Source organism: Pantherophis guttatus, chromosome 1 (assembly GCF_059756535.1).
Source record: "Pantherophis guttatus breed Tessera chromosome 1, ASM5975653v1, whole genome shotgun sequence".
NCBI lineage: Eukaryota > Metazoa > Chordata > Lepidosauria > Squamata > Colubridae > Pantherophis > Pantherophis guttatus.
The window spans coordinates 70,109,707-70,122,076 of NC_142063.1; the positions used below are offsets into that span (position 1 = coordinate 70,109,707).

The 12,370-nt window shown below is 38.2% G+C and overlaps 1 protein-coding gene across 4 annotated transcripts in view; it reads right to left on the minus strand.

Moving 5' to 3' along the window:
- ZNF106 (zinc finger protein 106) overlaps nucleotides 1-12,370 on the minus strand; it is a 41,532-nt gene that overhangs the window by 11,781 nt on the left and 17,381 nt on the right. For all 4 annotated transcript variants that reach the window (XM_034417765.3, XM_060687491.2, XM_060687492.2 and 1 more), the window contains 9 exons: nucleotides 10,987-11,611; nucleotides 10,241-10,310; nucleotides 9,399-9,553; nucleotides 9,242-9,302; nucleotides 5,349-5,711; nucleotides 3,759-4,551; nucleotides 3,304-3,359; nucleotides 1,917-2,062; nucleotides 559-693 (listed from right to left, as the gene is read on the minus strand). In XM_034417765.3, the coding sequence (XP_034273656.2) occupies nucleotides 559-693; nucleotides 1,917-2,062; nucleotides 3,304-3,359; nucleotides 3,759-4,551; nucleotides 5,349-5,711; nucleotides 9,242-9,302; nucleotides 9,399-9,553; nucleotides 10,241-10,310; nucleotides 10,987-11,611 (2,404 nt within the window). The remainder of the gene's footprint in view (nucleotides 1-558; nucleotides 694-1,916; nucleotides 2,063-3,303; nucleotides 3,360-3,758; nucleotides 4,552-5,348; nucleotides 5,712-9,241; nucleotides 9,303-9,398; nucleotides 9,554-10,240; nucleotides 10,311-10,986; nucleotides 11,612-12,370) is intronic.

Sequence of the window (12,370 nt, forward strand, 5' to 3'; positions counted from 1 at the left end):
GCAGTTTAAGTTTCTCAACATACAAGCAAACTGTTGCTTTAGATGTAAGTCTGCTCCTGAAAACCACTGGAAGAATGAAAAACTGAATTCTAAATACAAATGTAACTGTATTCCTTTCAAGTCTCCTGTATGGTCTTCTGCTTTAAACGTAAAAGTAATGCACACACAGTATTGCCTTTTGTAAATAAAACACTTACCAAAAATTTTATCAATCTGAGACCAAGGAATGCATACAAATAATAAAAGTATAAAAATATTTTGGCTTAATTTATTTTTTTAAATTGTTATCCAAGTATTATCATTTTGCATCAGTGAAAATGTTTTTACTTCTGGAAGCCACTTCACATTTTTAGATGCTCAGAAGATGGTTTAGATGCACAGAGCTGAAGAAATATCAGACATTCCCAAATGTCTGGGAAGGTCTACCAGTGCCAATCCATCCTAACACTCACAATTGGCCTAGGGAGAAGATGAATAAATTCAGAAACCAGAATTACAAAAGGCAATGCATTTTCCTCCTGGTTAATTAGTTGCATCAACCATTATTTCAATACTTACCTTGGCGTTATAGCAATTTATATTGTGATCACTGGAGCCAGAGTAAAGTGCTGCATTTTTCCCTGTTGTCTGAATTACCAGGAGGCAGTTGACTTTGGAAGCGTGCCCTTCAAAGACACCCACACATTTCCTGTTCTATGAAAAGAAGAATGAAATGTGGTGAGATTGTATTTAAATTGGGATGAATGCCTTTTAAGAGGTAGAGATCACCCTTTTTGAAAGAAAGCAAGGACCATACATGCGATCGTGGGGGTTTTGGTTTGTTTTTAGTTTTATTAAAATTATTTGGGGGCTTGCACCTCCACTTCTGTGTATTTCCCACGTCCAAAGCTGGAAGCCATGTCACCAGTTCCTGACACTTACAATAAAGAGGCAGCTCTTTATTGAGATATAAGAAATTTAAGGTGCATGTGCAACTACAGATATAATAGTTCTTGACTTACAACCAATCATTTAGCAACCGTTCGAAGTTACAACAGATCCTTCCAAAAGCTACTTATGACTCAATTTCAAGGTTATGATGGCTGCAACACCTTCCCACAGTCATAGGAACACATTCTGGGCACTTGGCAACAGGCTCACTTTTGCAGCATCCCACCATCATTCAACCGTGATTTTTTAAATGCTTTTTGCCAGTCTCTGGCATTTACTTACTTTTCCAGCAAAAAGCGCCCATAGAATAAAGTGGATACACATAACGAATGTGGTATTTACTTAATGACCGCCCCCAATTTTTTACAAAAAAACGTAAAATTGGTCCCAGTCATTTAATCACTTACTAACAACTGCAATGACATGATCAATTTCAGGCTCAACTACAATTGTTAGTTGGGGACTGCTTATGTGCAAACTACGTGCCTAATATTGTCTTCTAGCAAGTTCTGCCATTCCTTCAAGAGCTGCAACTTCATATGAACTTAAGCTCTGTAAGAAAACTTTTGACACCACTTTCTCATGAAGCAGCATGCATATGTCTGCATAAACCTAGGAACAAGAAGTTACTTCCTTTATTGTTTTGAATTTTTTTGTATTTCCATCATTTCTTTTCCTAAGAGAGATGTTAAGTATCATATGGCATTCACTAGATTTGATTAACAGCTCCCAAATATTAGTTTCTAAAACAGAATTCTAATAATATTTTAAAGTGTCCTACGTCTCTCCCACAAAACTGAATAAGTTTCAGTTTCATCTTAACAGATGTATTTATCCTAAGGCTGCTAAAAGTTGCATTCTAAAAAATATTGAGGGCCCTACTTTTCCAGCTTTTCTAATTATTCAATCATTTTAATATCCCCAAGACTTTCTTTGGGTCAAAGAAGTCACAATCCAACTGCAACTTCTTCAGCAGGTCTACTTACCACTAAGTTATATGCACGGACAGTTTTGTCTGCTGAGCAGGTGTACAACATGTTCCCAAAAATCTGAATGGCATTCACTGATGCTGAATGCCCCTCAAATATCCCTTCTGTGGGATCCTCATCTTCACCTGGCTCTGAAGACACTTCTGGCAAATACAAATCAAAGTTTGCAATTAAAAATTCTGTTCATATGAGCGCACTTGGTCTTCTATAGTATTGGATATGGTTAATGGTTCCCCTTTGCCTTCCCACCCAACCATTTCTTCTTCCTTGTACCCATTACCCACTGCAGCATAGTGTTGTCCACATGCTCTCTTCAACGTTTACAAAGGCTACTAGCCTTCCATGCCGCTTCTCCCAATCCATAATAATCCTCCAAGGTCTGATCAATCTCCCTTATCTGCCCTATCATGAGCCACGGTGGCACAGTGATTAGAGTGCAGTACTGCAGGCTACCTTGCTGACTGCCAGCTGACTGCAATTTGGCAATTCAAATCACACCAGGCTCAAGATTAACTCAGCCTTCCATCCTTCTGAGGTGGGTAAAATGAGGACCCAAATTGTTGGGGGCAATATGCTGACTCTGTAAACTGCTTAAAGCAGCATATAAGTCTAAATGCTATTGCTATTGCTATCTAACCCTTCCACTGAACAACAAATCAAGTTTGTTTTGATCCTGTTAATTGAAGGAGTTGAGAAAAGGAACTAAACTGCAACTTTGTCAAGGAAAAAATACAGTATAAAGAGAGTTACCAACTTTAATAGATACAGTCTGGAACCATATAGAAAAAGCTTGCTGTCACCACAGGAGAATATTAAGTATGAGGGGAAAAGAAATGGAAATTGATTGCATTGCCAGAAGAGTCAAACTAACATTCTCCAAATACATTCAAACATATGTTACAAATAAGTATAGCACCAAAATTATTAGCTTTGAACAATATTTTACTGTTGTCTAGTCAAGAAGACGACATTAAAGCTCCTCAAAAGTTTACTGAAGTGCATCTCAAGTTAGAAGTTGGTTCCAAATGATTAAATTCCTTGAGTCAAAATTTATCTCAAAGTAGCCTTTGAATTCCTTCTTCATACCGAGTAGATACAAAAGAAACACAGAAAGAAATAATAAGTAATTTACTGGCTAGAAGAAAGAAAGAAAATTTAATTTTCACCAAACAGATCAAAGGGCAAGCAAGAGATATAAGAAACCTCAAGTCAAAGTCTCAGAAAAAAATAATTAGCATGGATATTTTGGAAATTTCAGAATGTTTTAAAGTGCATAATTAAAGCAGTATGAAGAAACTGAATTCCAAGTAACAACTACATCTCTCCTCCAAAAGATCTTATACTTATTTTGCTGTTAAGAAAACCAATATGCAGACAGATGTACCTGATGAAGTTTTTGATCCTCGTAATGACGATAAAGGTGTCTGAGTCTCAGCCACACTATAGAAGAAAGAGGTAATTTAAGTAGTTTAGAAAAGAAAGAAAAAAAAAACCACCATTACAAACTCAATACATTAGAATCTTCCTGGAAAAATATTCTATGAAAAAGGAGTAAATCTTTCTACAGAAACTACAATAAAACTTTTCTCAAACTTTATATGAAATAGGATTTTTGTCACAAATGGTTTGCTGAATATAGTTCGGTACGTCAAATTTAATATAATTGTTCTCTAAACCATTTCTCAGCTAAAGGTTTCCTGAATAGTCCTTTAGAATTCCTAAAGAATTTCTAAATATTAAGAACACCAATTATATTGCCCCTAATAATATTCAACTAGCCAGATTAAAAGCTAATACGATGCAGATAGCAATCAGTACACATATAGTTTGTCGGCTCACCTTCTACCAATATCATCTTTATAGTTTACTCCAATCTCACTAGTAGAGCTCACTTCATCGTGGCCCGACCGAGATGACTCTTTCAACAGTTTATCTGTGGAGCTCAAGGTATCTCTTCTCTTAGAAGGGCTGTCTGGTTTCTCACTTTCCGATTCTGATGAGTTGATGGCCACCACTTCCAGAGGAGATTTAGGGACTTCCACAAATTCAAGAGATGTGTCACTATCATTCTCCTCATTTTTCCTCTTTCTTTCCTGAGCAGCCACACCATCCTCTTTCTTTGGAGGGGTGGATGTTGTTACTTTTTCCCCCTTGGGTATCTTTACAGTCTTTACTTTCCTAATTGGTTTAGAATCACTAACGTCCTGTTCTGTATCACTATTCTCAGGAACACGGGCTGCTCGGAATGCTTTCTTTTTTTTCAACTTTTTCTTCTTCTTGCTTGTTTTGAATTCCATGGTGACCATAGTAGAGATGGCCATCTGCTCGGGCTGTTCAGTTGACTGTTTATTATTTTCATTTGCAGCAAGTTCGGAAGTAAATGACTGGCTTTCCAATGAGCCAATGCATGGTTCAGATATGGTATTGCCTGCTGGAGTTATCTTGCCTTGTGTTTTCACTGAGGATACTGATCCTGAATTAGTAGGGGAAGAATGGCCAGATAACCTTGTCCCTATCATATTTGGAATAGATTTCTGAATATCTTGATTTGCTTTTTGGAAATCAATTAGTTCCAACAATGACATACTAGCAGTGATAACTGGATACAGTGAAGGCTGTTGACTTGTATTTCCTGAAGAAAGAAGATGGAATATTGCTTTTCACCTAACTGAACAATTGTTAACAACATTCATGTTAACAACATGAACTTCATTATATATGACTTTTTGTGACAAATCAATAATCAATTCAAGCACTTAATCAGGATATTATTTCATACTCTGGGCCTAATACTAAATTGGCTCCAACTCCTGTAAATAGGATTGAGGCAAGTTATTTTCTCCTGTCATGACTTCTGCATCTATACAATATAGATAACAATGAAACCTTCTGGAAGATTGTTCTCAAGTTACATGTGGCAAGTCAATTGAAACATTTAGCTAAAATTGATATAGAAATAAGCCATAATTAAGCCTGGGAAGCCACAACCTTAGTACAATATTGAAGGGTATCCAAGCTGCTTGTGAAATTCTCAGGAAGAAGGCATATAAATGCAATACCAACCTATGAGTGAATTGGGCTCTGACACATTTATTTACTGAAGTATTCAAATAAATAGTATCCCTGAAGGAAAAAAATACTTCAATTAAATAATTGGGAATTGTTCTCTCCTTCATCCACAAGCTGAGTCATTAGTGAAAAGTCACAGACTGGTTAAAGTGACACAATTATTGTCATAAACTTACTTCTTTACCACTTCTGCATACTGTATATGCTGAACTCACTAAAGATTAGACTTGTTCACTAAGCAGCCCAGCAAGAGGATCAATATAGCTCAGTTTTCATCCAAAATTTAGACTCCATAATCACAATTAGAGAGAGAAAGAGGCAGAGATCAATTTATCTTTAATATACAGTAAACCAACATACTATCCTGCAAGTGAAGTTCTGCATGTGGGGAACGTGAAGTACTCTGTTCAGGAACATTCATGCAGTCTTCTCTAAGCTTTGGAGACACAGCTTCCCGCTTGATTTGTATGGATGAATCGGGGACTGTGATGGGGGCAACGTCACCAGCAGTCTGGAATGTAGGTTCAGCCTTTTCCTGAGCAGGGGCTGCAAAAGGAGGAGGGATCTGCGCAGAGGTAGGTGGAATAGCATCCAGTACAGGAGCAAGAAGACCTGCATTAGCAGTGGTATCCTGTGTCAAATGGAGCTTGCCAAGGCTTTTTTCACTTGAGCTGCTGTGATGTGGCTGTTGCAATTGCAACTGTTCTGAAGGCTCGTAAGTTTCTAAGAAGGGAGCAACATATTTCATATTAAAATATGTGGGTTGTTTTTTTTAAATAAAGAATATTATGTGGCACAAGTTCTGTCTTGTCTTTTTCCAAAGTTTCCAAACTCACTAGCACTGATGGGGTTACCTAGTTTGGGTAATGAAACATCTGTAAGAAAAGAAAGAACGAAGCTCAGAGAGCACCAAGGATCCTGAGCTACAAATATTCTCCTTTATTGGTTTCCAAACTCTGCATATACTTGACTTGTCCAGGAAGCATATTCCCTACCTGTTTCATTTCATCTTCTAATTCACATAAAAGCTGAGAGTTCTGTGAGATCAAGAGAGCCCATTTTTTTCTATACAGCTTTCTTCTTTTAAACATCTACAGAATTTAAAGTATCCATCTGCCTCAAATTGTAAACAAAACATGGAACCTGCCGCCCCTCCCCAATATGGTGCCCATTAATGCCAAATATATTTAAAGGTACGCCCCTTGGTGTCATTTCTTGTTCAATATTTTTCCCATTTTTTTAATTAACAAGAAATAAATGAGATGCTGAAAATCAAAGCATCGGAGCTAAAATGTAGCACTTATTTACAAAGATGTATCTGGGTGCTGGATAGAAAAGATTGATTGCAAATACTCCTTAATAAAATAACTCGGAGTCCACAATGACTATCAGTGCAAGAGCATACAAGAGAAGAGCAATTGAGGTTCACATAATGTTCAGCAAATGTTTATCTGTTTAAAACTTTAATAGGCTTTGTTACCAATCAGAAAGTGCAACCAGATTACTAATAGGGATGAAATCTTTCTAAATTACCGTCTTTCCCCGAAAATACGACCTACCCCGAAAGTCCTAGCTTGATTTTTACACATGTGCTCAACGTAAGTCCTACCCCCAAATAATTAAGACCCTGCCCACTCCAGGGTGCATGAGTAAAAATTAAGATGGGGTGGGGATGAGGGGGTGGAGCTATTTACCTTTGGACAGTTACAGCCAGGCCTCGCACACCCCGACACCTGCCTTGCTGGCTCATTTCTTCTGCAGTCAGCAAGGCAAGCCTTTCCTAAAGGCCTCTGCAGCCAATAACAGAGCTCCAGATCCATCCAGAGCTCTGTTATCGGCTACAGAAGCCTTCAGGAAAGCCTTGCTGGCCCCAGAACTTCCTGAAGGCCTTTGACAGCGAAAAGGTTGAGGGGGGGGCCCCCGTAAGTGAGGTGAGTCAGTGGACACACCCTCCCTCAAAATAAGATCTGGTGCTTTTTTTGATGGGGAAAATAATATAAGATAGGGTCTTATTTTCGGGGAAACACAGTATGAGGCATCTCAGTGAATATTACCAATCAGAGAACAGTATTGATTGAAACTAGATATATATGAAGTGGATGGTCCCTGGAAGATTTCCGGGTGATCTTCAAAACTGCAATGAAAAGAAGCAAAAATCCTAAATAAATTAGGAAGTCCTTAGACCAGGGGTATCAAACTGGCGGCCCACAGGCCGGATGCGTCATGTGCAGGCCACGCCCACCCCAGCTCCGCAAAGGGGAAAAAGTCATGAAATGTCACGAGACGGCAACGTGATGCTGCAAATTTTACACTCATAATAATAATAATAATAATAATAATTTTATTTCTATACCGCCCTTCTCCCGAAGGACTCAGGGCGGTGTACAGCCTGTTTAAAAACACAAAGAAAACAACAATATAAAATTTAAAATAATTAAATAAAGTGGCTCAGATTTAAAACCCCAATAAATTTAAATATCCCAATTTAAAAACTATTGTGTTGTTAGTCCGGCCTGGCGGAACAACAGGGTCTTCAGTGCGCAGCGAAACGCCCGGAGGTCGGAGATCTTACGAATTTCCGGGGGCAGTTCGTTCCACAGGGCTGGGGCTCCCACAGAGAAGGCCCTCCCTCTGGGCGTCGCCAGTCGACATAACTTGGTTGACGGCACCCCGAGGAGACCCTCCCTGTGGGAACGGACTGGTCGGTGGGAGGGTCTCCTCGGGGTGCCTTAGACCAGTGGTTCTCAACCTGTGGGTCGGGACCCCTTTGGGGGTCGAACGACCCTTTCACAGGGGTCGCCTAAGACCATCGGAAAACACATATTTTCAATGGTTTTAGGAATAATTTTATGGTTGGGGGACATGAGGAACTGTATTAAAGGGTCGCAGCATTAGGAAGGTTGAGAACCACTGCCTTAGACCTTCCACTAAGCACTAATGAAGCAGCTTGGTTTCCTATTTCAATTAAACCATATTCCTCGATAGCAGATGATCAAACCTTAGTATAATGCACTTTGAAGACCATATTACTGAATGAATTCCAAAAGCCTATCCTGTCTCTTGATATTGAGCAGCTTTCTGCGTAAAACCTGGCTGCTAATTACATTATGTATATCAAGAAATAAGAAAGCATTTCAGAGAGGTGGCAGATGAGACGGGAAGCAATATTAGAACATCTGACTGTAAATCTTGTTGCTGGTATCCTTAAGATTTATATTGACTGTTTCCCTATGACTATCATTAAGTGTTGTACCTTATGATTCTTGACAAATGTTATCTTTTCTTTTATGTACACCGAGAGCGTATGCACCAAGACAAATTCTTTGTGTGTCCAATCACACTTGGCCAATAAAGAATTCTATTCTATTCTATTCTATTCTATTCTATTCTATTCTATTCTATTCTATTCTATTCTATTCTATTCTATTCTATTCTGTGAAGACATTAAAGATGGAAATAGACAAATTTTTGTTTTTGTAGAAAAACAAAAAAAGCTTTTCAAAAAGATCTCTGAACTCAGAAAGTGTTCCAAACTTGAAATGGTATGATGAGAATGGCTATACTAATACCAATTGTGCTGATTTGAACAAGCTAAAAATGGAAGGAATGAAATTCTGTACCAAAAAAATTCTGTACTGTTCTGAAAAATGGAAGAAATGAACTTCTGTACTGCAGAGATGTCAAAAACCAAGATACCATAGAAAATATTCCCTAGTGACAAAAACCCCAATATTAAAAGATGAAATTACATCAGCACTATAGTTGTTAGGCTATAAGAATTGATGGAGCAGCTACAGAAATCTGGCAAGTCAAAGATGGAGAATCTGTAAAAGTTCTAACCAAATTATATCAACAAATCAAGAGAACAACAAAATGGCCAAAAGATTTAAAAAGTAAATCTACATAACAATGGTAAAGAAAGAAGACTTAATAGTGTGTGCAATCTACAGCATATATCCTTAATTTCACATCCTAGCAAAATAATGCTTAGGATTGCCCCGCATAGATTAGAAAAGAAAATGTAGAAGCTGGATTTAGAAATCTGAGTAATTGAGAAAACCAAAGAATTCCCCAAATAAGTATATATGTACTTCGCTGACTACAGAAAAGACTTTTGATTGCGGTGACCCTATCAAGCTGTCGAATGTACTGAGGAAACTGGGAATGGGAGAACATCTCACTGTTTCCTGCTGTAAATGCCAGACGAAAAGCGAAGATCCAGATGGAACACAGCTCCAAGTCAGCCAAGTTACCTTGTAACCCCTGCAGGATCTGAATCCTCTGGGCCCTCAGAGATCCCATTTCGACTGATATCTAGAAAATAAAAGAGATTTAAATAAGGATCAGCAAATAACATCCTTCTGAAATTGGGAAAACAAATTCCCAAATAGATGCCAATTTATAAAATACCTGCTGTTTCAATACAAGTAATCGCTGGACTTCGATATAAGCTGCTTGCAGAGCTGATCGAGCCTGCAGGAGGCTTTCATCTACGCATGGTAATGATTTGCTTAATTCTTCCTCTCTCAGGGAAATAACCAACAACTGATCCACCTGAGAACGCTCTGAAAAGAAAATGTTGTAAAACATAATGGAGGCACATGTCATTTGGGAAAACAATTAGAAAACAATTGTGCATGTCAGCTGTTTGAGCTCCATCTAAACCTTATCAGTCCTGGGAACACCTTTTTCTTATGCATTCTGCAAAGCAAGTACAGGTAGTCCTCAATGTACGACCACAATTGAGCCCAAAATTTATGTTGCTAAGGGAGAAATTTGTTAAGTGAGTTTTGCCCCAGTTTTCTCGCCACATTTGTTAAGTGAATCAATGCAGTTTCTTAAATTAGTCACACAGTTAATTGAATACGCTTTTCCCCATCGACTTTGCTTGTCAGGAGGTCGCAAAAGGGGATCATGTGACCCTGCTTCACTGCAACTGTCATAAATGTGAGTCAGTTGCCAAGCATCCGAATGTAAATCACACAATCATGGGGATGCTGCAATGGTCGTAAGTGTGAAAAATGATCAGAGATTACTTTTTTTCAGTGCCGTTGTAACTTTGAACAGTCACTAAACAAGCTGTTATAAATTGAGGACTACCTGTATGTTGTATTAGCTTACTGAAATCATGAAGGATCATGAAGACAATTAAACTTCTGCCTCCACACGGAATACAGTTATTACTATACACAAAACTTCTAAAATATAAATTTAAGGCAATAATGTGATGTTAACTGACTGCAATCACCCACCTTTTTTTCCTTTGATCTTCCTTCGCTTAGTGTTTCTTTCTAAACTTGGGATTTCAGGACAGGAGCCCTCCTAGAAATTAAGATTAACATTTCTAATTAGGTAAGCCATGGTACTTTAAGGCTTTGCAAATCATGTTCAGAACTAATAGCAATTCTTTTCAATGAGAATTATTTCAAGTGAAGTAATTAAACCACTGAACTGTCATTAAAGTATTGAGGCATGCTTTTTTTTTTAATTGCGACCGCAGTTTGATCCACAGGCAATCCTCATCTAATGAAACACATGTAACCAAGACTTTGCATTGATTTTTCATTACGGATACCCTGCCTAGCAAGAACTTGAGACAAACATTAGTTTGAAAGTGATAAAAGCCAGTACAATATTTTTATGACCTAAATAAGCACCCACATAGCAAAAGGATAAATATCCAGTATACCCCAGCTTTTACAACCTGGATTTCAACTCCTACAGTCTCTCATTCAACGTGGTAATTGACTGTGCTTACTGGGGAATTAGGGAAGGTAAAACTGAATACTTTTATGAGATTGGAAAAGGCTGCTTTAGATTACAGTAACTGTCATGATTAGGAGTCTCTTTAAATAAACACGCTGAGGTGGGATTCTACATTAAATGATTATTTTATCAAAGTACTATTACGCTTATGGATGTTTTTCATATGCTGGTTCATGGATTCAATGGCTGCAAATAAAATGAAATCACTTCTAGTAGCATACAAAGAACTTACTCCTGTTGCTCTTCTTTTCTTTCCCATTCCCTGGCTATCATTCTGCTCATTGCTTGATGTATAGCTGCTATCGGTAGCTGCATCCAGAGCGCTGATGTCTGCAAGGCCAGAAAACAGGGTGGAATGTTCTTCTGCACTCTCCAATGTTCCTTTGGTTTCGGATGGATGAATGGTACAGTCAGGGCTTCTCTGGTTTTCGCTTGTACTAAAGATTGCGACATTTGGGGTAGACTGGAGGCTGAGTTTCCTTTCACTTGAAATTAAATCAGTTCTGTCGCTCTTGAATGGGGAGGAAGGAAGAGAAGATGACTCCTGTTTCACGGTAACCACAGTATCTTCTAACATCTGAATTCTGCTTGTTATATCCTCAGAGTTGGCAACTGAAGCAGATTTTATCAGCTTGTCTTCTTTACTTGTGCCTTGATTATTAAAGAAACTGTAAATGGAGGCTGTCTTATCGACAGCCACGCTGCTTTCCGAGAGGCTACGTTTCCTAACTGTTCCTGGGGAACCTATAGATATCCCTTCCCACTGGAATCCTTCAAGACTGGTGAGGTCAACGTTTTCATCCAACTCAAGGCCTTCTTGTTCATTCTGGATGAGCGGAACCATCTCAATGCCAAACCTTAAAACACAACCATGAAACATTTGTCAGTGAAACTTTTTTTTAAAAAAAAGACACAACCACTTCTCTCAGCTAGGTAATTTGTCTGCTAAGCATGGGAAATTCCTGGTTGTAAGGCTAGACTGTGGAATTAGAAAGTTATTCTAGAAGACGTCAAGGGCAATCTACTTTCTATTGCTGTTCAGAAAACTACATGGATGCGTTCATGAAGTTATATAAGGAATATAGCTGGATTTGAAAGAATCTTTAAATTTAAATTTTATCTATAAATACATCAGCAGCATTACCAGATTTCTCTAACTATGGAGATCAATTATTTTATCTTTTAAAAACTGTTAATTGGACTTAGCATAAAACCAGGTTAATATTTGTAGCCGCTGTTAGATGAGCAAAATATTGATCAGATTCACACACATCATCAGAAGCCATAACATGGAATTTGTCTATGAAGATTTTCAATCATCCAGGTCATGGTTGTCCCAAAGGTGCTTTTCAAAAGGAAACTGGATTTTCTTGGTTTTTTCCCTTGAAAACATTTCACTTCTCATCCAATAAGCTTTTCAGTTCGGGATAAATGGTGGGAATGGGTTTATATTCTATTTATATTACATTATATATATATATATATATGAGGACCACTGGTTTGAGAAGAAGGGTCAAAGAGACCATCAATATGAACAGCCCTCTCTTAACAGAAGGGGAGGGATATGACACCACCTATCCTGTCTAAAACACAGTCCCTTCAGAAGTCCCACACCC